Source organism: Seriola dumerili, unplaced genomic scaffold (genome assembly GCF_002260705.1).
Source record: "Seriola dumerili isolate Sdu_G_001 unplaced genomic scaffold, Sdu_1.0 BDQW01000758.1, whole genome shotgun sequence".
NCBI lineage: Eukaryota > Metazoa > Chordata > Actinopteri > Carangiformes > Carangidae > Seriola > Seriola dumerili.
In genome coordinates, this window is record NW_019175013.1 from 4,523 (window position 1) to 29,544 (window position 25,022).

The following is a 25,022-nucleotide window of genomic DNA, read 5'->3' on the forward strand; positions in this document are numbered from 1 at the left end:
GCCTTATTATACTGTGTCCCTTTTTTTGACTTTTTATGCATTGCTATACTGTCGTTTGTTTTAATTTTTATGCCTTAATTTACTATTATGTTTTTCATGCCTTACTATAATGTAGTTTTTTATGAATTTTTATGCCTCTTTGTAACTATACGCTCATGTTTGTTTGTGCTTCACTACACTATGACATTTTTATGCCTTACTACTCGATGATTTACGTATGCGGCATCTTGTTAGAGCAGTGGTTAAAATTGTCACCTCACACCGAGGTTTTGGATTTCAGATGGTTTATCTGTCTTAGCATCACTTCTGAGAAATTGTAATGAGCATTTTTCACCATTTCCTAAAACTTTATAGACCAAACATTTGATAAAAAAATAATACTTTAAAAATACAATAAAAATAAGCATTAGTTGCTAAAAAGGAGTTACACAACAAATCCTCTGCAGTTCAAATGATAATGTTTATTTTGTCAGTGCATAACAAGTAATAAAAAAAACCCAGCAACAGTATGAAACTTAAAATGACAGTATTTTAGTTCAACACTGAAACCATTGCTAAATTACACGCTTGTTCCAACCCAGACCACATCACCACACTCTCACCCTCCAGTAGCTAACACAGTAGCCATGAATGATCAATGTGTCACATTACATACACAGTTCACCTGTACAGCCCGTTCATTAAAGCTTCAAGCAATATAAACTACTTCATATTCTCCTTTCAAAAAAGTGCTCTGACTGTAACGTATGGGGTGGACAAGTGCAAGAACGGAGGAGGTGAGTAAAAATTATATGTATACAAGACATTGCTAAGGGATGTGAGGTGTTTGAGGTCTGAACCACTGATAAAATTGTGATAGGGATGTAAGTCACAGGCATACCAAAAGTTGAAAAGTGCTCACAAAAATACTCAGTCAGACTTATCAAGGTCTTCTGAGTGTAAACGTCCTTCAATACTGGCAGATGGGTTAAAAATGAAAAGCTTGGTTGTAGTTGCACTCACAGTGTGTTACATAACAATCTTTAAGCTTGAAATAAATTAAAAATGTAGAAAACAGAATCTGTCAATTTTCAGACTCAGACCAGATGCCCTGAACGCACAGAGTGCAGGGCTAAAACCTTAGTCTAAACCTTTAGCCATTAACAAAATACTAAAAAGCCTGGTTCAGGCCAGCAAGAGTATACATCTTTGTTAAAGCAGAGAACTAGTGATGCAGACTCACAGCTACTACCACTGAAACGTGAACACATTAAGTTAAACTACAGAGAGTCATTAACTCGTTCTCTTGAGCCAGGCGTGAGGACTTTTGTGGCCAGCTTTCACTATAAATTCTATTTGAGCCTCCACGAGGAGAGAGGTAGGGAGTACAAATACTGCATAACCATATACTGTTGCTTAAACACAGTTAGGGTGTGCAGGGTAAATTAGGGGCCGTTAGATAAAATATATCATCTTACAATTCACAAATCACATGAAAATTTTAGTCATTTGTCAACATTACAAAATCAATTTAGGCACTGAGTCCTGAAAGATGATGTGATTAGCATCAATGTCTCCATCGTTCATATTCATAAAGCCCAATGTGATATCATTGGTCCATGTTTGGGATCAAGGGCGTGCGCTCTGGTAAGCAGACGGCATCACAGGTGACCAGCCATTACACCGCCATCTTCTCTTGGTCGGGGCTGAATCCTGTAGAGCTGGGCGGTGTATGGTGGAGCTTCAGGGAGGGGAGCACTTCCCCTGAGGAATCGGCCAATAGCCAGATGACGTTCCACAGGGACTCGCCCTCTTGCTCTCACTCACTGGCCTTCTTCAGGACAGACGGGGTAGAGTCTGTGAAGGTCCTGAAAGTAACAAGCAAAATGATAATGACAGTGTGGTTGCATTTACGCTGTCTCCGTGTTAATTGGCCTTACCATAGTATGACCTTTTACTATACAATGACTTTTTTATGACTTACTATACTATGACGTTTTTTATGACTTACTATGTTTCAGTTATTTCAGGCGTTGCGTTTACCTGATGGAGTGGACAGGCCAGGTTGACTGCACCGGTGTGGGCACTGCAGAGCTGGGGCTCATTAGCATGGCACTGTAGATGTTGGCTGCAACCACCAGGATGCAAAGGAGGATGGGCCCAATGATGGCACCCTCCAGTCCCAGATAGTACGCTCCACCTGCCACCGCTAGACCTGTTAGATAGGGGTGTCCACCACTGAGACACAGACACAAGAAATGGTGTTAATACTAAGGTATAGTTACAGGACTACATTTTGGCTCATTAAAGGATGGCTTCAGAGTTTTTCATATCTATCTGAATACAATAATCACACACTGTATGTAGATTAAGAAAGTTATAGGTCTCTGTAGTCATTCTTTCCTTCATAGCAGTCTACACTGTAAGAAATGGGCTATGGAATCCACAATCCTAGTTCTGTGCAGAAAAATCTAAAGGTCAACCGTAGCTAATATGAGGCTTCAGCAGTCTGAGTTTGCCAAATCAGGTGGGTAGTATGAAATTCTCTCTGTGTTTCCTTGCTGAGGCACAGCAGAGGGAAACATCCTAGTAATTTAATTGCTGGGACAAAACACCAGCAACAGTCACTGCCAAGACCTCATATTAGCTTTAGCTGAACTTTAGTATACATTTTTACACAGAACATCCCCATTTCTTTCAATGTAGACACACTACAAAGGAATCACCAATGGCTAGTATGTACAGAAGGAATAAAACATGTGAGTACTGTATTACTATGAATTGTGTACATTTAACACTGTGTACATAACCGTTTTTAAACTTCATCACACTGAATAACTACAATAAAGTATGAAGGTGAGACTGTTGCAGGCGTGACTGTTTGGACAGCTTTCTGGTGATTCTCATTCTTGATTTTACTACTCAACAATGCATGTTCTCCCTGTGCCTGTGTGGGTTCTCTAAGTGTACTCTGGTTTCCTCCTGCAGTCCAAAGACATGCACATTAGGTTAATTGGCATCTCTGATTTTTTTTTTTATGTCTTACTATACTAAGACTTTTTATGCCTCTCTATACTAAGACTTTTTTACGCCTTACTACACAATGACTTTTTTATGACTTACTATACCATGATGTTTTTATGCCTTAGTATACTATGACTTATGACATATATGTCCCTATACCAAGAGTGATATTACCATATGTGTCACCTATAAGAGGATATATTATTATGACATATATGCATCCTCTGGATACATAAAGATATAAGTTTATAACTATGATTTTACTTCATATATACATATATTTCATATATGGAAATTCAACACATGTACATATATTACATTTGCGTATGGGAATGCCTGAATGTAAATTCAGATCTTACATGTTAAAAAACTGTTTGGTTGAGAGCATTAAAAAGCCAGTCTCTTTGTTTTGGAGCGGTGGCTGTGTTGTTGCGTCCCTATCAATGTTGAGACCAAACCTACGCCCTTGTGTCACACACATACCTACCCAGAGATATCAGAGTAGATCGCTGTATCTACAAAATATGTCGGAAGCAGATGGCAGATCAGCAGCAGCACGGCTTTGACGCCTTCGCCCTGTGCCAACCACAGGTCACACACTGCCGGCACCGCTGCCCAGTAGGTTCCCAGGAACGGTACCGCACCCAGGATGGCAGCCAGAGCTTCAGGCCAGGAGAGAGGGATTCAGAGAGTGAGAAAATACTTAGTGTGGCTTGGCAGGTGCACATATAGTGCCAGCACAATCTGCTGTGGACACACTGACTCACCAGAAGGAATGAAAACGATGTTGATGCCAAAGATGGTGTGAGTGAGCCAAGTGTAGAGGCCGTAGAAGCCGGCCATTTTCAGAGAGGCGTCAAACACTCCTCTTCAATACAAACACACAGACAAGGTCAAAAATAATCTCCTTGAGATATATTTATAGATTTTGCCACCACAAATATGATGATTTTGTGCATGTGACTACCTGATGGCCTCTTCCACAGACTGGCCTATGATATTGGAGGAGGGTCCTGGCTGGGAGAGAGGGGTCAGGCTGATCACCCATTTGACAGGTTTGTAATATTCACCACTGGAGCTCAGCAGGTAGAAGAGAGTGGTCAGGAAAATCACCTGCATACACACAGGAAATAGCACAAATATGATCGTTAGAATAGGTATGTAAAAAGAAATGAGAATAAAATTAATGAAATTATATTAAATCAATTAATTCCATATATTTTACAAAATGAATGAAAATAAATTAAATAAAACTAAATTTGATTTACTAAAATCCAGTCGACTGAAATAAAATTGAAAAATTAAACTTACTCAATTCAATGAAATAGAAGGTCAAAGAGTTAAAGAGGTTAACGTAAAGAGGGAAGTCAATATAACTATATATAACACTATAATTTAACCTACTAATCTTCATTTAATTCAAGAAGGCATCAGTTGTAACGACTGCACTTGCTACCCTACTGCATTACAAAAGCGTAAAAGGTACAACAAATTTTGACCTTTAGAAGACTTATTTTACTCTGAGAGCAAACCAGTTTACCTCCAGCTGGAACTGTAGTTTTTGCTGGTTTCAATGCACCAGGTAAACAAGGGTGATGCATGTCAGCAAGGAGATTTTTCCTCTAATGTTGCCAATAGACCAAACAAAACTAAACTAAACCGTCCCATGTAATTTTGAGCTATATGGTTTATAGCAGTCAATGTTTCATACCAGACTCAGAGCAAAGTTGAGTAGAGCCGTGCCGCTGTGGAACAAGACAGTGAAGAGGGTGGTTGTGGTGGAGATGAGGAGGCCAACATTCCTACTCATTACCACCCACAGAGACTCCAGGATCTACAAAAACAAGGCAACAGTAAACATGTCATCCACAGGAAAACTGTGCATCCCTTTGTGGCACAGAGCTATAAATGTGTCAGTGATTTGCATGACCTGCAGTTGTTATAACACCCATTAGAGGCTAATTGAGGCAGACATACAGTACAGTGTTCCAACGGCGTTTTATTAAAATTAACTCACTGATTCACTGAAATATAATTTTTGATACAAGGAAAACAAAAAATGTAGCACCTGATCACCCAAACCCAACCCCCACCGCTGTGGGCTTTAGCCAAATTATTTTTAAATGTCTATAACATTGCATTTGATGATGGACTGACAGATCTATGAAAATAAAATATACGTAAATCCTCTGCCTCATACAGAAGATGGTGTAAAAACACATCCGTACTTACAGACAGCAGAGTTTCAATATTTTCCTGTAGAAATGAGGCGATGTCCTTCCAGTCCAGGATGTCCACTAACCAGCTGTTCTGTCTCTGAGCCATTATCTTCTGACCACGGTGCCGTCCAGAGTGGGTCACGTTCTGGAAAATGCATGGAATATTTTATGACTTGTGCCACTGTAAACATTTTTCCTTAACATCAAGAAGTTAAACGGATTGGCCTGAACTCCACTGTTCTTATACTACCTTCACAAACCAGGAGTGGTACAGTCGGTCCCAAAGCTCCAAAACTTGTTTCTCAATCACTGCTGTGTGGTTCACCTTGTCTCCTAACATCTTATGAAGCTGTACACAGGGAAAGAGACACCAAGGTTTGCTACATAACTTGCTGTCAAACTATTTAAACTGTTTACATTTTCATCATATTTGATGTGAGATAACTCACAGCCAGTCATTATTCCCACCTTTTGTGTTATCCATTCTCTCCCATGTTGATAAACATTAGTAGCAGCTGAATTGAGAGCCCTCTGGACCACACGAGCCTCTGGAAGCCAACTAGAGGAGAACAGTGTCAGAAATAAAGGAAGGTGTCCATCAAGTAAGAAATCACAACTCCAAATGTAAAAGAAACAAATTTGAGGAAAAAAAGATTAAACTGTCATACTTTGCCCATTCTGGATGATTAGACACAGTCTCATTGATGAGGTTACTGGTTACCTCAATGATGTGAACACTCTCATGATGGACCTAGAAAGATAAAAGTTACTTTGTTGTCCAAGAGACCACGTCAGTACCAGCCCAAGTGCAGTGAGGTCATTCAGCAGAACAAAAACAGTACCATAGCAGTCAGCAGCAGCGCCATGAGGAGGGTCCCTGTGACCAGGAGGAAGATGATAAAGATGCTGATGATTTTATCCAGAGATCGCTCCAACCACACGATCATCTGCACAGACAGCGGGGAGAAGACACAGACACAAAGAAATAGGGGAAAGAGGGGAGAGCAGAGAGGTAGAATAGACACAAAGTCAGTGCTGTTCTGAAGGGGTTGAAAACATACAGTGATCAGACACATGGAGAAACCTGTGTCCTTCCCATGTGAAGAGGCCATTTTGGATTTACAAGCTGCCCCCTTGGGCCCTGAGGACAAGGTAGTTGACTGAGTGAACCAACAGCCAGGACATCTGCACACATACATGCAAGTGCAAGCAACTGAGTGAAACACTCAGGCTGTGTGCTGCTCTATTCGTGACTTATCTCTCGGTATCTTTTATTATGGAAGTATTGTGAGGCTGCCCCAGTCTCAAGTGTACATTCTGTCGTAAGGTGGTGCAATTCTTAACTCAGGTTTCTCAATGCTCCAAAACTGTATCAACAGCCAGCTTATAACAGATTTAGTCTCTATCCGTATGTGTTTGTGCCCATGTGTTAAAATCAAGTTACTAGAGTTCATGGCGAGTTACTGGAAGAGGCTCTGTTAGTGGCATAAGGACGTGCCCTAATGTTTTGCCATTACACGGACGGCGACGTGATATGGAAGTCAGTTAAGGTTTCACTCCATTTCAGCTACACACTGCAATAAAATCCTGAAACTCAGAATAATCTGTCATTTTGTAGGGTTTTTTTTGTTCCATCAATAAGGACGTACACTTATCTTAAAGAGAGTTATACTGAATGAAGTATATTAAATCCAGTAAAAACAAAAAAATGGAAACACCACATCAAAGCGGACTATATTTTGAAAAAAAACTAAATAAGTCAATTAAACAGGCAAATTAGTATGTCGGGTACCAATCAGAAATAGGGGTCTAGTTTAGAAGAGTTGTGGCGATCACCACCGCTTAATGCAACATGAGATCACTAATAAATGTCCAAATAGGCCACACACCCTATGCATTACTTACAAACACTGTATTTTATTCATACTGCAAGGGGAAAACCTTCAAAATCACGAGGAAGTACAAAAATCATGTGACAAACTATGTAATCAGAACTCTCTGAATTGGATCAATGCCACCATCACACTGTCTCAACAAAAACCACAACAAAAGCTTCATAACCCTAATCTTTTGAAAAGCAAAATAATATATATAATGCACATATAATATAATAATAAATGTCCTTGTGATAACCAAATATCAATAAAACCACAAAAAAAGTCACCTTTTAAAATTTTCCTTTTCATTTCATGCTTTAAGGAAGCCAGAGGACACCATTAATGCACCTCTGCTTCTGGCTATTTTAACATTGTGATGAACCCACCACAGTCATCTTGTTCAAGTGATAAGGTCAACTGCCTGCAATAACTGCACTGCTGAAACAGCTGTGTAATGCTATGAGGGACTTTTAGACTACTATTCAAGATGGGTTTCATGGGTTTCAATGTCCACCGTGCCCATGCCCAGATCTAAACTTAACTGAACCTTTTAAGCCTGAGGCTGGCATTACTGTATATAACTCTTACTGTCAACAAATACAATGCAAAGACCAAAACCAACAATGTGTTAGACCTCCTTGCGATCTCTTGATACTTTCCAATGTCATTATTCCAGTGACTCTCCACCCCAAAGATCCATAACTGAAGATGTAAATCTTCAAAAACAGGACAGTTATGTCCTAAAACAGCTCGCCACATAGTTTATAGCAAACCTGACACAAACAGGAGTAGACATAGATTAATACACATTTGGTTTCTTAGTAAGTGGTAATGCTAACAGGACGACTCAAAATAAACTACAGTGCCTGTGTTCATGATAATGAAGGAACATGTCACCTAATGCCATGTTATGGCTCACTAATGTCTTTTTACCAGTTTTTGGACAACGATGTCGGGCTTTGGCTACACAGATCAGATCATTGATGGTTTTGGTCTATTCATGGGATTTGTTAATACTAAGAAAAACAGAATATTTCTACCTTATCATTTAAGCAAAGTTGATGCTAAAGCACATCCTTTTGTCCCTGAAAACTAGAGCTTCTTGAGTAAACATCTAATATCCTATTACAGACAGTTCAGGCCCCAGATGACATGACCACAAAGAGAAGTGAAGCTCTTCTAAAGGATAAAACTTTTTTTTAGTTTTGACATTCACAGACTGTTTGGTGTTTCCATTGTTTTGTCCATGCCCAGCACCTTCCCACCCATAAAAGCTCCCGAGGTGTGATCACATCTCTCCAAGGGTTCTTTCTGGGAGACCATGGGCAGTGTTTCTCTTTCTACATCTCCATTAAAAACTTAAAATCAGGCTTTTTCAACTGCACTTTTCAGAAACACTGCCCTCGGCTCCCTCTCTGCTCTGCTCCGTCTACACCAGCCTCCTCTCCATGCAGCTCAGACACTCTCAAGCCAAACCTGCCAGTTAAGTCAAAGCAGGGAAGGTACAGACGGGGCTGAGGGACCAAGGAGTCCCCCCTTCCCCCGACTGTAGCTTCCTGTAAAAATAAAAGCAAGCAGCGGGAAAGCAGCGAGAGGACAGACATATAGACAGGATGAGAGGGTGATGAGTGATCAAGTGGATGGGTAAAGCGCCAGTCCAAGCTACTACAAGGTGTGCTCACGCTTTCACACACACCCACACATGTATCCAGGTGATTTTTTTCTCCTTGACTCTCACGTTCTCTCATATACACACACTCTTTCTGTCAGTCTCTCTTTCTCTCAGCACTCTGCTCCTCCAAATCATTACCTGCTTGTTAAGCCAATGCCAGAGCTTGGGAGGAGACAAGAGACATTGGGAAGATTATTATTGGAAAAAGATCTGTGCAGCAGTCATCACATGTACCCGTGCGACAAGAACACAACTTCTGTTTGGGTAGAGGCAGTGAGGGATCAGAAAGTGACAGGCAGGATTGAACTACTGACCATACAGGGAGTGTGGGATGCAAATCACTGATTACAAACACAACCACATCCCAAATCCTTCAGAACAAAGACATATTTTAGTGTGAAAGGTGCAATGAGGTCACTGATGCCATTATATAAAACCTGAGAAATGTAATTTATGTAACACCATCACTCATTCTAACACACCTCTAGTTAGGCCCAGAGTTGCTGGTATCAGAAATTTCTATTCAACACTTCTTTGTCTTTTTAAAGCAATACTAATTGATTTTGGACCGTAAGGGCAACAATACAACAGTGACATATCACCTTACAAATGTATTATGGTGCTAGCACACAATTTCCTACCTATACACCCAGAGGACACAGAGCACCATTATCACTCATTCATTCTCTCGCTGCTAAATGCTCCACTATGTTCACCAGCTAGTCACAAACTGGTTGTTTATGCAGTTTGATGCTGAGTAGCATATGTTTATCAGAGCTTAATCTGTGAAAACAGCTGCCTGCTGCTGTTGCTGCTGTTGCTGCTGCTGCTGTTGCTGTTGCTGCTGCTGCTGCTGCTGCTGCTGTTGCTGCTGGAAACAACGCTGAGGAGAGTCTGTGAAACTGAGCCATAACAACAAAGTCGAGGACCTGAAATCCAAAACAATTCACTGAAAGATGCCAAAACACTCCATAGAGCTGAGGGGAACCACAGTGTGTAGGATCCCTTTTTATCATATCTTATTAGAAGCAAATATATTTAGTATCCATAAAGACAGATCTTAAGGACATAAGGATCAATTTTTGCTGTATTATTTCAATATTTTTTACAGAATCCTTATTGACCTGTTGACATCCTGTTTATGTCACTGATAGTCACTGACAGTCTTCAATGTGGACAGTGTAACAGAAAACTGCTGTGTGCCTGGATGAGGATGTATGAAATAAGGACCACAGCAGCACCTGTAGATCGGTCAGAGGTGTTACCTTGGTGTCAGTGCGAAGCAGGAACTGAGCCAGGCCTTTGATTGGTCCAGGCAGCAGGGCCTCCTCTCGCTCTCGTCCGAACTTCTCCAGCCCCATCCACCACGAGGTAAGAGTCCGCTCAGCAAAGCTCTTCAGGCCAAAGTGGACCATCAGCTTCTTCAGCACCCACACTGAAGTATCAATGCAACATGGGCCTCAGTAGAATACACGAAGAAGCACATCAAAGGGTGTATGTATTCATATGTTTGCACATGTGTGTTACCAGCCACAGGGATAGGCAGAAGCTGTAGGATCCAGAGGTTGAGCCAGACCTGAACCAGAACTATGGCCCAAACCAGTAGAATAAAGTAGATATCACTGGCTCTGTGGGAGCTTTTCTCTTTCTGGAAGAGGCCAGCTGGTAATGATCGAGAGCCCCGAGGGAACCCAGGGGTGGCAGGAATGGGGCCCACAGACTGAACACCATCTTGGGAGAGATGAGAGGGAGGTGGCAGATGAAGCATGTAAGAGGAAGAGAAAGAAAGGAAAGGAAATTAGTTATCTATAACAAGTGCTAACCACCATGGCTGAATGGTGAAACTAAAGCAGAAGTGTCTTGAGCTGCATTTCCTCAAATTGGTGCTAGAAGCATGTTGACAGTGGAGAACAGAAATTCAATTTCTCTATTAAAATGCACAGTGAATATATTTTTACACAATCAGATAGGGGCTTTATAATCAATAGCTAGTTCTTCTTATGAAAATCCCTATGGTGACGTGCAGGTTAATGTCCACTAAAGAGAAATAAACACTTATGGAACAGTATGTTTTAGGGCCTGTTTGCTTGACCAGTCATTGTGGTTATTGATTGGTTATCCCAATCCTTCCTCCACACTCTCTCACTCCATATTAGTCTGTCGCCTAAGAGTTGCACCTGTAATAAAAGCTTCTGTAATGCACTGAGTTGAATAAACGTAAGCTATCTTACCTGTGGTAGAGTTTTCACTGGACTCAGTTTTCAGCTGAAGGTTGCTACAGGAGATTGCCATGTAAATAGTATTAGCAGCGAATGACAACACCTGCCCTGACAGCTCTCCTGGGGAAATGAGGATAGAAAGAAAACAACAGTAACTTACAAAGGCAGAGGGTGTAAAGAGCATAAAGTAACACTCTTTGTGTGTGTTTCCCATGTGATCTCATGTTCCTAACAAAAGTCCAGTGTTTCAGAGACAAACTGTCGACCTAAGGTCACTTGTGTTTTAGGGAAAAGGTGGGCAAAGAAAATTAAGGCCAGTTATAACTGAATCTAGGCGCTGGTTGAGGTTGAGGGCCAGGGTCAACAAATTATAAAAAATTGTCAACACAGGAGGTTTACTTTTCCACTGTTAAATTGTTAAATTAAAAGGATGATAGCTGAATAGCCTATGGTAGTTTATCATTTATTTTATAGGTTATTTATCAGCTTATTTGGCATTCGACCCATGAATTTTAAAGGAAAAAGCTCAAATATTTTAGGAGATTCAAGAAACTTTCATATCTGTAGGATAAATATGAAAATACAGCAGACATTAGCCTCACTTAGCATAACGGCTGGAAAGAGGGGGCAACAGCGAGCCTGACTCTATTCAAATGTAAATAAATCTACCTACCAGCACTTGTAAAGCTCACAAATAAACACACTATATCGCTATTGTTTATTCCATATTAAAAACATTTACCTGTACCCTTTTTTACCATATGTATGAGTGCCCAGTTGATGCGGAGCAAAGGCTTCTTACTGTGGGAAAATGTGAATGTGTGTGTGTCCAGAAATCTTCACCTCTTCCAGAGACAGGTGGTTTCTCTTGGGAGCCGACGATGAGGAGTATAACCACAACCACAAATATGGGCACTCTCCATGAGCCGGTCAGAGACACTAAAAACAGGCACAGAAATCAGGCTGATATCTATGTATCTCCTCTCTTCTTGCTCTTAAACTGCATGTTGTGTTGTTGACTTTACTGGTTATTATCTTGGTGGAATTGTTGCACTACTTTGTCCTGCTGGACCTGAGATAAGAAAAAATAATTTTGACCAGTTGTCTGACAACATTATTATTATAAAAGGCACATGCCAAAAAGAGAACATTTTTCTCAAATTTTCCCACAACCCCCGGCTGCTTATTCTTGTCTTGAGCAGAACTTTCTTTTTAATAGCTGTCAGCAACTTTTAACATTTCACGCCTAAAGGTCAATTTCTTTTCAGCGCCACTTGTGTGTGCTAAAAATACCTCTAAGACTTCTTCATCCTACTATGTAACTCTGCAAGTACTCCGTCTAATGGACTTGTGGACCTGTGGAGACAGCTCTCTTTATCTCAACTAGAAAAAAAACCTCGCCAGGGGGCAAAGAGGGAATTTGCATAGAAGTATGAAATGACAACCAACACGTCTGAGCAGGCTCTCCACACGTCCTCTCATCGCCCCACTCACCAATATAGAAGAGCAGGGCGGCCCAGACAGGAAGAGCCAGAGCCTTCAGGTAGCGCTCGGTTTGGGGACTCCACTTGAAACAAACTGCCAACAAGTAGCCAAACACCACAGTGCACACCTGAGGGGAGACAAAAGATTTACAAAAACACTGCCGTCCAAATCAATGACTCCAGGCGACATTTAATCAGAAGCTAAGACTCTGAGTTATTGTGGGTTTTGCTTTTCACATTTCAAAAAGAGCTGAAACAATGAGTTGATTATTATAAACTAATGAATACTTAGTGTCAATTGGCAACTATTTTGATGGTCAATTAATTATTTAAGTATTTTTTTCTGCAAACGTTCCCCAATTACAGCTTCTCACATGTGAGGACAGAGCATTTTTCTTTGTTTTAAGTTACTGTAAATCTTTGAAGATGGCACCATAGGTTCAAAACCCAAATTGCTTGTTTTGTCTAAGCAATTTGAAAATGGCACCTTGGACTTTCAGAAACTGTGACAGACATTTTTCACTATTTTCTGGCATTCTGATAATAAAAATTGTTAGTTGCACCCCAAATTTAAAGCGTTTTGTCAAATATAATGCGTAAGAGCAGCTTATTGCACTGGAGATTTGTTTAATTTAAATGTGATTTTGCATCATAGATTATCAGAATATTGTTCTTGTAATCCTGTGATATTGCTTCCAAATGTACCAACTTTTCCCTAAATCATTGCACATTTCAAAAACATAAGTGATCAAACTGTACTTTCTGGGCTTTCCAGAAAAGCATGAAATGTTTTGCTGCGGTCTGTAATCAGCTAGTAACAGATGTCTTGGCCAGTTCCACTCCACACAAAGACATATTTCAATGTAATTTAACATAGTGTCCTCTTTCCTATTTATAGACAAGGGCCCTGTGTCAGTCTACCTCTGCATTTAGAGAAAGAACGGGCTGTCTGAGGAGGAACATTTAATGTGATTTGTATCTAGTCAAAGCGAGGCCAGCTCAGGGCCCTGCAGCTGTTCTGGAATAATAAGGTATTGATTGATCAAACACTGGAATTGCAGGAAATTAGATCAGATGCCATACAAATTTAGGCATGTATTCCAAGAAATCAACTTTCTGCTTTGAGGTTAATTGAATAAGCCCTTAGATGTTCAAGGAAATAAGATACAAGTTGCAGCTCTAAGTCAGCCTGGAACGCTTTTAATCTAGTACTATTGTTTATTGGCTATCATTTACTGTTTATGGGGTTGTATTGTGATGATTTGATGATATTATGTCATACTTAGACAAGGTTTTATTGTCAATATTAATGATTCTGAGCAAGAAAATTTAAGTTTATGTTGAGTTGCAAATAACAATTATTTTTACTGGCTGGACCGCAACAGCAAGGCCAGCCCCAAAATCACACACACAATATACTATATTGTATTACTAATTTTACCAAATTAGAAATACAGTATTACTAATTTAACCAAATACCACAGGAATGAGGATAAGACAAGTATAGCAGCAGCAACCTTGAACCAAGTAAAGCTACCCATAATCCAAAGCAGCAAAGGTATAAGAGCCCCAGAGGAACTAAGGTGTAAACCATTCAACTAAGTTGTTTAGGGACCACATTTACTGAAAGCTAAGGGCCTGGGGCCAAACATTTCCCTGAGCTATTTTCATTATGTACACTTGAAACAACATGGCACCACATTTTCAAAACTGTTATTTTGCCATATTGCATTTGATTTTCTGTTCAGCATAAACTGTGATATTAACAAAAGTAAACACATAGTTTTCTACAACACTTAATGTCAGCTGTCTGGCATATAATTTGATTAATTCTGCCATCTCTTACAAAGCTACATTAAAGTATTTTTTAAGCGACAAAAAGAGACAACAGAAGAGAGCAAAGAGAATGCAAAAGTTCAAGATGAACTGAACTTGCCTGAGCATTTGATGCCAGACAACTAGGGATAGGCATCGTTAGGATAATGTATCATTAAGCAAATTTCAACGGCATTGTTTTAAACAAATCACTATTATAGAATGACTTTATAATAATGGAAATGTAAAACAAATGTAACACACAATGATTTGCTACAGGACTTTTTCTGGGACAGTATTTATAAAGTGCAATAGTTTTAGTGAAGCCCCCACATCACCATGTCACCAGAGCTGACCTCGCCCAACCTGTAGCATCCTCAATGGCTAACACAGAGGACCTTTTGTCACCAAAAGGGAAAGTGTGTGTGTGTGTGTGTGTGTGTGTACCCAGTTGCCACTGTCCATTCACTTACCCACATAGCGTGGAAACAGTCCAGCGCGGCCCCGATGATTCCACAGGCGTGCCCGAGGATCACCTGCATGCCGGTGACGCTCCAGGAAAGGTAGAGGAAGTAAACTAGCGGCGCCCCGGCCCCGATCACCAGCAGCACCGTGAGCCTCTCCAGCACCAGCCTGCCCATCGCCTCCACCCCGTAGTTTACGCACCACACCGGGACCAACAGGGTGCCCACCAGGATGGGCGTCCCGGTGTCTTGCAGGCCGGAGAGCCATGAGCGGCCGAGCCGGGCCAGGGAGTACTTGAAGGGGTGGAGGAAGGTGCCGCAGAGTACTGCCCAAAGCAGCGGGCGGAGGAAGGCCTCCAGGATAAAGTAAACCAGCACAGCAGCCCCGCAACAGATAGCCACAAAGATCATCGCCCCCGTGTTGTAGAAGGCCTGTTTGATGTTTTTGTCAAACTTGAGGGAGGAGGGCTGCGTTAGGAGCTGGCTCATCATCCCGACGGCCGGCTGGACACTCTCGGAGAAAGAGACAGTGTGAGGGCGCTCAGTGTGAGGGCTCTCCGGCGGAGAGACAGCGGCAGGCTCCGGCGCTGAGTCTTCCTCGTCTGCCATGTTCCACGATTCCGCCTCTGCTGTCTAGCCGGGAGATGTGCCGCGTGAAGGAGGAAAACATATGACGTAACCCAACGAAACCCCCAAGGGCACTATGGGCAATGTAGTGTAAATGAAAAACAAGCCACTTCCTTTATTTTATAACACGGTTCCAAAATTGATAGCCTACATTAAGCATGTTTATGAGATGTGTCCTATTACCTTCGGTGCAGATATCTGTAACAGATATTTGTTGTTTTTTGTGGTTTTCTATGGGGAATAAGCAAGACATCTGAATTTTTAAACAAGCTACAACACTGAAACTATTGAAACTGGTATCGATAGCGCCACCGTGTGGTGAGTTTACAACTATTGCAAAAATATTTTTGGTTCTTATCTCTGAAGAGATAGCTGAAGCCACGCCCGTTTGCGTCAAATAAATCTCCCACAATTTTGAATTTTTTTGCTAGACAAACTCTTTTCACTCCCTCACTGACATCCAAGCTTCACCAAACTTAGTACATCACGTTTAGACTACTTGGTTCATGGCTTTTGTACTGTTTGTCTGACAGAGCTGCCTGTTCATGCCCAGCAAGATCTGTATTTTCTTAAATATATTCTACTGTATTTTCTTACAATCTTTATTGATAATTAACACAGTCGTGCCAGATTGTTTCAGTGGGAGGCATTTTAACATATCCATTCATTTTTAATACAGATCAAAAGACCACATTGACAACGTCGGGGAAAAAATGAATAACAAGGGCCATAACCAGTACTTAAAGTAAGGCGTATTGATCCAGTGTAGTTAGAAGCTTTTGGTTACAGCTACTATTTGATCTATAAATGGTCCTTATTTATACATGTTATGCATGGAAACAGAGAAGGCAGGTCCCTAAAAACAACACTGATGTATTCTTTCTCTCAACTACACCAAAAAGGTTTCTGTTGGGGGTAAGACCAAAATTTTGATTTGGGGCTTTTTTTTTATATTTTCAAAATTTTGTTTTTTTTTCAAATGTAAGTTGAGGTAGTCACTGATTGTTAACCTGGAAGACTATTTCCCTCACCTGACTTCTACCAAAATATACGAGGGACATGACATCAGTGTCTCAGTATTAGCTACAGTCCTGAATATCCTTATAATTCTACTAAAAATATGTCCAATGGCTTTATTTGGCTATTTGTATTTTCTTGAATATGCTGTATTGTATTTTCTTAAAATGTTTATTGATAATAAACACAATCATGGCAGATTGTTTCAGTGGGAGGCATTTTAACATATCCAGTCATTTTTTATACAGATCAAAAGGCTACATTAACAATGTGGGGAAAAAATTAGTCCATGCCCAAGGAAAAATGTTCTTGAATCCACAGTTTGTTCTTGTTCAGTGTGTTGTTGCACACGTAGGCAACAAGAAGTCATGTAGCAGTCTCTCTCTGTTACACAGTCACAGTGCCACAGTACTGATAAACAAACCCAACAGCCACTGTGGTGAAAGATGGGGGAAGAGCTGCTAACGGAAATTGTGGAAAAATAAGATGAGCCAAAAAAAAAAAAAATGTTAATGAAAATCTTTTACATGGTAAATGCTTATACAGTAGGCAGTGCCTCAAACCTTGGAAACTATATTTTGATAGTGCAAACCACTAAATATACCGTCTTTTTTCCTTTTAAGCATGTGTAAAGGGACAGGAAGAGTGTGTGCAAACGGTTGTGAGCTGTGTGGTTTCTTTTGTCCTCAGAAAACTTTTGTGTTTTAGCCAAGTTCAACATGAGGCCACTGTCTTCTCATCACCAGTGAACAGTGGATTTTTGAAATCATTCCCAGATTTTCAAGTGCATGCAACATTTTCAAAGATTTGTGATTTATTTATTGGCATGTGTACTCTTCATATTTTGTTAAATACTTGGAAGTTATAATAAATACTGAAAATAATTGGCCTATTTATAATATAACACTACTCTTATTAGACCTCTTGTTTTGTACTGACACCAGTACATAACACCTCTACAGTATAGGTTTAATAATTTGTCAAGATCCTCTGTATGAGTTCAGAGTAATGAATATATATTCTCTATAATGTTTCATATATCTAACACTGGGTCTATTTGTGCAAAGTGAACACTTGAATGTGGCATCTAATGAAAATGGCAACTTTCTTTTATTGCTGCTTCATCTTCTCTTCCCTTTTTTCTCCAGTCTGTGCTCTGCTGTGCTTCATTATGGCGTTCCCATTAGTAGGTAGAAGGTGAGAGCTACAATGAGCAGTAAGCAGAGGGGAGAGTTGAAGGTCTGGTAAGCTGTGGAAGGCATGAAGATGTCCTCGTACTTATAGATACTGATCATGTGGTCACTGACTGGCGGACTGTCAATGTCATGCCTTGTGATGGAACCTGTTGGAAAAGGTAACACAATGTAAGATGGCATCGAAGGCAGAAGGAACATTAAAAGGAGTTGACTTTATGCTGATACTCAAACACTCACCTTGAATGGCAGGACCCCATGCAAACAGGTAATACCATGACAGGTGTAAGTCCACAAGCGTTTCCTCTCTGGGGACATACAGCGGACGCTTGAAACGGCAGGTCACCCGATTGTTCTCAAAAATGCCCTCCTCATCTCTGGCTGGGTTCCTCTTGATCTCCTTGGCCCACTGACCAACGTTGTAGAAGTGATGGATCCGCACACGACCATTGTCATCATGGACACAGCCCATGACATCATCTCCTCCCTGAGGATATAGAAATGAAATAACAAGGAATAAAGAGCATTGTTCCAAAATGCTACATATTTATTTCTTGAACAAAAGATTCTCTAAACTTTTAATAAAACGGTTCATTATACTGCACATGAGCACCGTGTGAGTCCCATGTTTTTCCTGGGATAGCCAATATGGGCAAAATAAACAACAACAATAACTGATAAACCCTCTTTTCATATTGATATATTGTACAGCACCAAACTTACTGAAAAACTGTCACAATGAACTGCATGTTCTCTGGATGTCAAACTCGTCCAAGCTCATTAATGGGAGAACTGTTTGCAATTTTGTAATTGTTTTGTATAGTTAGTTTAACTGTGACAAACACTATGAAAATATGATGAGCCTTCATTATAAGGCTCTAAGGACTTGATTGTAATGATATATATTCATATTGATTGATAGGGATGTTTATCAAAAATAATTAATGTTAAATAAAAGGTTTTAGTGTAAATTATATTGAATATCTTTAGTGTAAGTTAAACATCTTAAAAGAGTGGTTCCCAACTTTCTTGGCTTATGAGCCATCACAATGAAGTAATGTCTACTACTTTATTATTCTAATTATCTTGTAACTGATATTTATCTTGGGATCCCCCACTGCCTTAAAGTATGATGTATAAACTCTGTACTTAAATGTCTTAGCATACTTAATAGAAAGCTTTTAACATTCATGCTAACAAAGTTTGAAAAAGATGCCTCACACTGTGTGAAAGGTGGACTATTCATTTTGGAATAAAAGCCTTAAGACTTCATTTTTGTCTAGTTAATGATTTGGTTTTATAATTAACTGACTGCACGCTCTTTAAAGTTGCATCATTTTCAACATATGCATGTGTTTGATTATGGATTACTGAGTGTGCATTTGCAGTAACTTGGTCTGATACATCAAAAGTCAAATTAGCTCTGTTAAAGCAGACACAGGAATTTCAGTCTCAGCAGTCAGAGAGGTCGTACAGCTGCTCACCATTTTCTTGTCAGAGGAGAAACCTACAGCCACCCAACCGTCAGTGTCTGCGCTCATCTCATACTCCACGTCTGTACCAATGCGACGATAACTCAGAAAGTAGTCACATGTCTCTGCATCACAACCTGGCTTCCCATACCTGGATATACACAAATACACACACATATTTGCTCACAGATTACACCATCAAACAGAGCTCAGTGGAGAACATTTGATTAACAATATTCAGAATATTACAGTAATCAAAGAGCCAAAGTAGATCAACATTTAAGTGAATTTCATCCAGGTTTCAGAGAAAAAAGACTAGACAGAGGAGAGTTTCCATGTTTAGCTCCTGCCTAACAGAATCTCTGTAGTCAGGCCACAGCAAACTAGGATACAGCAGCCCTGGGGAATACAGCTGCACTGGAGCTCTGTTTTCAGAAGGAGAGAGCTGGCAAAATATGTATCCTTCTCTGACCTTATGCAGCCTTTGGTTACTCCACAGTCGCTGACTTTGATCTTGGCAAAGGGATCCACTGGTGGGGCGGTGGGGAACGGATAACCTGCAAAATGCAAAATCAGCAACTCTGTTGGTTCCACACAAAAACAATTGATGCTTGTTTTCAAGACAGTCAAAGGGCCAACTAAGGGGAGGCCATCTGCACTGTGCGTGTGTGCGTGCGTGCGTGCGTGCGTGCGTGTGTGTGTGTGGTAGGCAACTATCACCAGGGAGCTGGCCTGGGTGCTGAAAGGCCCAGTGCACAGGAGACAGTTGGATGCAAGACAAAATAAACAGCACATGTTGAGTTTCTACTTACAGTCTCTGTTTATTTGTCTCTAGCCTGTGCTCTGTGCTTCTATGTCATAGCTATAGCTAGCTTTGACTGCATGTAAACAAAATCCACTTGCTGGGAATTTTTAGTAAACCGGACTAGATCCTTACCATCATCGGACAGATATCTGGACTCCAGGAACTCAGAAGCAAAAGTGCTGTAGGAGTCCTTGTGTGGCTCCTGGTGTCCCGGCTCTCCGTGCTCCCCGTGGCCTGCCCGGAGTGCTCCTTCATCGGTGGGGCTCGGCGCGACCCCCCACCATCCGCTCTGGATCAGCAGCACCACCAGCTGCACGAGCCTCCGCAGGAAAATCATGGCCAATAAATCAGAAAGCACCAATATACTAAACCATCGTGAAACCAAACCGGATCCTTATTGTGCTTTTCATTTCGGTATCCCCGCAGGTAGCCATCGCAGCGTCACAAAAATCATCTCCGCATCCTAATTGTCTGTTTGGCTGTTTATTCGCAGGGATGCGGGGGGATTCAGCGCCGCGGACCGTGCGATTAAGACGCTAATCCTACTTTAAATTACCCAGATTCGTAATCTTACCATCTAATTCAGATACACGCCCATAATCCTCTTTGAAATCCGAATCTAGATGGCTAGGCCACTAGTGCTCATTAATCTTAACGTATTTTTCTGTCGGAGTATTGGCTGGATGAATGGTTTCGTCCGGTCTGCCTCTTCACTCCCTCCTCAGTCAGTCAGTCACAGTAACGTCCAATGAGGAGCCGATACGTGCTGTATCAGGATCAATCAATTGGGGATTATGCCCCATAGACACCGTTAAAGAGGTAATTTTAACACCGATGACACGCAACATTTCACGGATTTGGAGTAGCCTACATGTTAAGTATCATTTGATGTGATTCTGTAAAGATCAAAACAATGAACATGTTTAAATAAACTACCAGGGTCACAGCCAGGATTTTAGTCCACCCAACACTCAGAAGACAATAGACAAAGAAAGAAAGTTTCTAAAATTACTATAATACATCACTTGAACGCATATTTCTTGTCAGTTATCTGTTTAATCAACATTTTCTGTCAACTTTATTTTCAAAAAACAAGGATTTAAATGCTTTGCCAGGAGTAAAATGCTAAATATGGATGAGACCATTGTGTCCTCAGCTGTAGCCTCTACCCTGCTTATTGCACCATTATGCTTAACCTATCCCTAAACTGCGCTCCAATGTGTATTTTTATGCAAGTCCAGATCTGGATGATATTTTAAAAATGTATAAAGGATTGTGCAGTCTTGTGAGTGCATTATTTATTTAATATTGTGCAGCTCAGCTTTAATTTGTGAATTTGTGTCACAGTGTTCCCATGAGTCTTATCCCAGCTGCTTTAGGAACACTGCAGTGGTGTACCTGCAGCCCTGCTGAATTTCTAAATTCATACACAGCACACGATTAGACATGACTGTATACATGATTTGAATCTGCGAAGATGCATTGTTTCAAATTGACAAAGGGGTAACTCTTCTCATATATATCATCTGACCATCTTTGCTTGCACCCATCGATTTTCCTCCATCCTGTCTGTCTCTGTGGTTGTACACAATCCTGCCACTTGATGGTGATATAAATCCACAGTTTTAATTTCATTTTCAGGTCTGCTTGGGAAGACTGCTCTTGGAGTACCATCTAACTGTTCCACTCTCACTTTTATTTTATTACAACCAAGAAAAGACCCACACTTTCTAACTGACACAGCACAGTATCTTACATTGTCTCTGGTTGACTGATGGTCTTATCATGGTTTTTGTTTTACTTCTGAGTTTTACCTACACATTTGTAAGGATTGCAGTCACCTCAGCAGGCTTGTGTCTTATTAGAATAGCAGCTGATTAAATCCTGGTAAATCATGAAACTTCATCTGTAGCTGTTGGATAATTTATCACTGTACCCTTGCTAAAATATACATCACAGACTTGTAAATGCCTTTGACTCATTAACACACACAAGGGTTACGGTTTATATTTTCAGTACTTTAATATTTCATGAGTCAGTCCATTTAGTCTACACTCTCCATTAACTGTTAAAGTTTAACACTACTTGCAAGCTGGACAGAGCATCACAGGGAAATTTAAATTTGCATCAAAATCTTATAGAAATCACAATGATGGTCGTGACACCCAGATCCTTTGAAATAAATGTAATACGTAATATTAAATTGGTGTTGTAATACATTTTGCAGACAACATATTTAATGTAGGCATTATATCACACACATATATTTACACAATAGTGCAAATTTTGGTTAATTAATAAATATAAAAATTAAATACTGTATATTTTAAAAGAAAACTAAAACAAAAAAAAACGATATAGTATAACAAGTTACTTTAATTTTTTACTTTTCAGTATTTGGCCAAAAAGTTACCATGTCAGAAATCCAAGGAGTTTCACAAAAAGAAAGAAAATTTTGCTGTTAACACTGTGTCCTGTAGGTGATGCTGGTGTTTCACTGTGTGTAAGAGAGTGAAAGTGTACAATGACCGCCAGAGAGTGACTGACATCAATCTCACAAACACACTCAAATATACAGCCTAGCAATGTAAATGGTTTAAAAAAAAAAAAAACCCAAACACATGAAGATTGATGAACATCTGCACAAAGACTGAAATAATACAATGATTACACTCATATGTTTATAAACCTTTAAAAAAAAAGGAGACCACCTTTGCACTCTGAGATTTCATGCCTGTTCCAGCATGTTTGTGAACATGCTTCAATGTGTGTGTCTGTGCTTCTAAGCTTATGCTGGACTGTGACCAGGTCTGAAGAACATCCACTCATGCATGTAAAACATGTGTTTTTTGTATCATGCCTGTGCACATACGTGTGTGTACATACGAGAGTGTGTGACCTTTAACCTCTCCTTTCTTAATACCATCTCTCTCTGCAGACACAAATCAACCTGATCAATCGCTCCTCTTATTCTCAATCCGCCCAATTATCCCTCGTTTATCCTCCTATTATTTCCACTTCTACTCCAAACCTCTCTCTCTCTCTCTCCCTCTCCTTCCCAATTACCATTCCATGTAGGGAGCAATGCTTGCTGGGTAATGAGGGACTCTGGGCGTACCAATCTTATCTTAATAGCCTTAAAGGGCCACTCATTAACACAAACACTCACTCTGTCTTTCGCACTCGCGCGCGCGCGCGCGCGCGCACACACACACACACACACACACACACACACACACACACACACACACACACACACACACACAGCACACACACACACACACAACATTCTGTCCACCGCAAACACAATGACATAGAGAGAGATGGAGTGACAGAAAGAGGGAATGAGCGAGGGACTTGATGGAAGCAGTAGGAGAGAGAGCGAGGGAGAGAATGAGACAGGAGAGAGGAAGGGGATGGTGGGAGAGAAGCAATGAGGAGAGGGTGAGGCACGCCGGGGGAAGAGGAGGAATGAGGGGGGAGTCTGGTAAATGTCAGCGGTGTGTCTCCTGGGCCTGAGAGACGAGTTAGTGACAGGAGAACAATGGCCGCTGGATCCATTCAGAAACACAGCTGCTATGAGTGCATGCCTAGATCTGTCGTCTGTTTAGCCATCAACCAGCACTTGTAAAGGCAGAACTAAACACATACACACACACTGATACAAAAATGCATTCCTGGTACACATCCAGCCACACACAATTGTGCATCCGGACACACAAGGTAAGCCCTGGATGTTATAGGGGATCAGTCGCGATGTGGATGGCTTAGTCAGGGCTGTCAGTCAGTAACAGCCCCTGCAGACTCATGTAAACTGGCCAGTTGAACATAAGTCTGCATACTCATATCTTTTCTGCCACTGCTTCTTTTCTTCCCTCTGTCACCAAAGGATAAAGCGGGCAATAGTCTATATTTTCATTCCTGTCAACAAAACTGTGAAGGGGACCAAAAACAACAAGGAATTCATCTGACTAAGTAAGTCACGAGGCCCGATATGGTTTATTCCTTCCTTTGTCCAAAAACTATTAAAAATGCATAAATTACATGTTTAAGGGTGATACATTCAGGGCAGAAAAGTCAGACAGTACACTGAGACAGTCTAACATATTGTTGGCTTCAATCTTTTCACGGGATTTGTTGACAATAACAGAAATATTGAACAACTCAAGCCTTACCTTTTAATCCAGGTAACTGCCTCCTCTTTGCATGTATATCTATGTATAAAATGTTTAACCTCTCCTTATTCCTTTTGTTGTATCTAGTTGCTCATGTCTAATACTGTATTTGCAGCAGAATTGCCAAGGTTTCATTTTATTCCCTCACAGAGCTGCAGAAGTAAACAGAAGTGTTTTGTTTTGGGTTTTTTATTTTTTTTTTATTTTGGCACCTGAACTCTATGTTGGATACCTCCCACCTCATTCTCTCCTGGACAGTAGCTAGATCACTTATCGACTCAACCTGGCTTATAACGCCAAGCTATTACCTCTGTCTCTAACTCTCTCACACACACAAACAGTCATAAAGTAGGTCTGTGATCTAGCTGCGGGCCTCCGCACCCCCAGGGCTTCATTTAGGAGTTGTCAGAAATCACTTTACTCACAGAAGACAGTAAGCACTATTGGCATATTCTTCTGTCTGCAGAGCAAATGCAACCCTACCCGACCCCTCCCAACTTTACACTCGCCAAGACACTAAAAGAGACACATCTCTATCAGTGTACGCTTAATGCTCTCATTGGGTAATTCTCTGTGACAGTGGGATATGAACAAAAGCATGTCTGTCTTTGTCTTATTTGCATAGCGCGTTTGATTTGGGCAGTTTGTCTGTTGGGGTCTCTGTGTGTACCAAAGGCTGAAAGGTTCCATTGTGCTGATGAAGTGTTTGCTTTAGAGATAAGGAGGCACAGATGAGACATCGATCAGCACTCATTAAACACCTTCAACTGTGGTGACCCACACCAGCACACAAACACAAACACAGAGCCTCACATTCACATGCACACACTCACCTACATGCACAGGTACAAGATGACAAACAGAAAAATGTATTGAAGCTCTGAATGTATTTGATCTCATTCTAGCCTCGCATACATCGGTCACCTGCCATGTGAGTGGCTCTCAAAGCTTGTATTGACAGCTGACTTAAAATGCTTGTT

The 25,022-nt window shown here is 40.7% G+C and overlaps 2 protein-coding genes across 3 annotated transcripts; both read right to left on the reverse strand.

Moving 5' to 3' along the window:
- Nucleotides 1-447: 447 nt before the first annotated feature.
- Nucleotides 448-15,444, reverse strand: tmem245 (transmembrane protein 245). 2 transcript variants are annotated; one of them, XM_022765829.1, is made up of 18 exons: nt 14,763-15,444; nt 12,485-12,602; nt 11,834-11,929; nt 11,003-11,110; nt 10,299-10,502; nt 10,037-10,206; nt 8,910-8,933; nt 6,065-6,169; nt 5,891-5,973; nt 5,691-5,781; nt 5,473-5,571; nt 5,236-5,367; nt 4,715-4,837; nt 3,971-4,116; nt 3,771-3,871; nt 3,491-3,665; nt 2,023-2,217; nt 448-1,847 (listed from the first exon to the last, which is right to left on the reverse strand). In XM_022765829.1, the coding sequence occupies exons 1-18, from the start codon at nt 15,360-15,362 to the stop codon at nt 1,799-1,801; spliced, it is 2,619 nt and encodes an 872-aa protein (XP_022621550.1). In that variant the 5' UTR covers nt 15,363-15,444; the 3' UTR covers nt 448-1,798. The 2 variants fall into 2 exon arrangements, with proteins under 2 accessions (XP_022621550.1, XP_022621551.1); XM_022765830.1 differs by lacking the exon at nt 8,910-8,933.
- A 625-nt stretch (nt 15,445-16,069) lies between these two features.
- Nucleotides 16,070-20,532, reverse strand: frrs1l (ferric chelate reductase 1 like). The gene is made up of 5 exons (XM_022765832.1): nt 20,000-20,532; nt 19,535-19,619; nt 19,075-19,213; nt 17,831-18,077; nt 16,070-17,739 (listed from the first exon to the last, which is right to left on the reverse strand). Exons 1-5 carry the CDS (start codon nt 20,202-20,204, stop codon nt 17,567-17,569), a joined length of 849 nt encoding a protein of 282 aa, XP_022621553.1. The 5' UTR covers nt 20,205-20,532; the 3' UTR covers nt 16,070-17,566.
- Nucleotides 20,533-25,022: the final 4,490 nt, after the last annotated feature.

Excerpts from the sequence above, each read along its gene's own strand:
- frrs1l (XM_022765832.1), bottom strand. The coding sequence starts at position 20,204 with ATGATTTTCCTGCGGAGGCTCGTGCAGCTGGTGGTGCTGCTGATCCAG. Across the intron at positions 19,214-19,534 it reads GTAACCAAAGGCTGCATAAG|GTATGGGAAGCCAGGTTGTG; the intron begins GTCAGAGAAGGA and ends GTGTATATCCAG. Across the intron at positions 17,740-17,830 it reads ATGGGGTCCTGCCATTCAAG|GTTCCATCACAAGGCATGAC; the intron begins GTGAGTGTTTGA and ends CTTTTCCAACAG.
- tmem245 (XM_022765829.1), bottom strand. The coding sequence starts at position 15,362 with ATGGCAGACGAGGAAGACTCAGCGCCGGAGCCTGCCGCTGTCTCTCCG. Across the intron at positions 5,572-5,690 it reads GAGAATGGATAACACAAAAG|CTTCATAAGATGTTAGGAGA; the intron begins GTGGGAATAATG and ends CCCTGTGTACAG. Across the intron at positions 2,218-3,490 it reads ATCTACTCTGATATCTCTGG|TGGTGGACACCCCTATCTAA; the intron begins GTAGGTATGTGT and ends TCTGTGTCTCAG.